Source organism: Galeopterus variegatus, unplaced genomic scaffold (assembly GCF_000696425.1).
Source record: "Galeopterus variegatus unplaced genomic scaffold, G_variegatus-3.0.2 Scaffold7539, whole genome shotgun sequence".
Lineage (NCBI taxonomy): Eukaryota > Metazoa > Chordata > Mammalia > Dermoptera > Cynocephalidae > Galeopterus > Galeopterus variegatus.
The window spans coordinates 35500-36613 of NW_007733650.1; the positions used below are offsets into that span (position 1 = coordinate 35500).

At 29.9% G+C, this 1114-nt stretch overlaps 1 protein-coding gene across 1 annotated transcript in view; it reads left to right on the forward strand.

The window, feature by feature from the left end:
* SOAT1 (sterol O-acyltransferase 1) overlaps positions 1–1114 on the forward strand; it is a 39455-nt gene that overhangs the window by 20601 nt on the left and 17740 nt on the right. Inside the window, exon 4 of the mRNA XM_008592054.1 lies at positions 370–477. Within this exon, the coding sequence (XP_008590276.1) occupies positions 370–477 (108 nt within the window). The remainder of the gene's footprint in view (positions 1–369; positions 478–1114) is intronic.

Here is a 1114-nt window from a genome sequence, read left to right on the forward strand (position 1 = left end):
GCCCTTTTAGCACTTGAAATAATGTGTTCTCTGTTCATTTCTCAAAAACTAACCATTTCTAATAGGCTTTCAAGATTGCAGACCATTCGTTTATATGTTTCTGGTATCGATGCTGTTGTCTAGGAGGCAGTATCATTTTATTGGAAAGAACCATATCCTGAGCTCTTCCATTAAGTTTTTACCTTTGTCATGTCATTTAATGTCTCTGTACTTCAGGTTTTATATTGTGTGTTTACTGGGGTTTTTTGTTTGTTTTTGAGATGTTTTTGGAGGGTGGATGAGCATCTTCTAAACTGCTTTAAAGAAAAGTCTTTGGTATATGGTGTTTTAAAATTAAATATAGATTATTTGTTTGAACTATATTTACAGTGAGCTGTTTGAAGTGGACCACATCAGAACAATATATCACATGTTTATTGCCCTGCTCATTCTCTTTATCCTCAGCACAATTGTAGTAGATTACATTGATGAAGGAAGGTAAGACCATATAAAGGACGGTTGGCTAGTTGATGCTTGAGAAGTTGGGAGTTTTTACTAAATTTTAGTAAAGGGTAATTTGGTTAAATTTGCTTCAGAAAATCCCAAAGCAGCTGGTTTGAGAGTGATATTTCTCTCCCCTGAAAAGTATAACTAAAAAGTAGAAGTTTCATTACTTTTATTTTTAAAATGATCAGTTTTAATAGACCATAATCAGTAGTTTCTAGTAATTTTCCCGAATAGAATTTTGTACATATGATTTATCAGTTTTTCTATGGTATACATTTAGATTGCTACTTAAGTAGCTCATTGGAATTTAAGATTGAAAAATGTTTCTTTTTAATGTAAAAATCAAGTTGTAATTTTAAAAATGACAGTGTGGTAATTATAGGTTGAATTATGTCCTTTTTTTGAAAGTTTAATTTTGAGATAATGGTAAAATAGTGTAGTGATAGATTTTTGAATTGTACTTCTTTTCCGTCTGAAAAATCATCTTTTATACATAAAAATGATTGCTATTTGAATACTATATTTTGCTATGGAATATTTCAGAGTTTAAAAATATTAATGTGAGAGTCTAATCTTTCAGAAGTTCAAAGCTTTGTTATCTTAGGTTTTTTAAGTTCAAAGACCATAT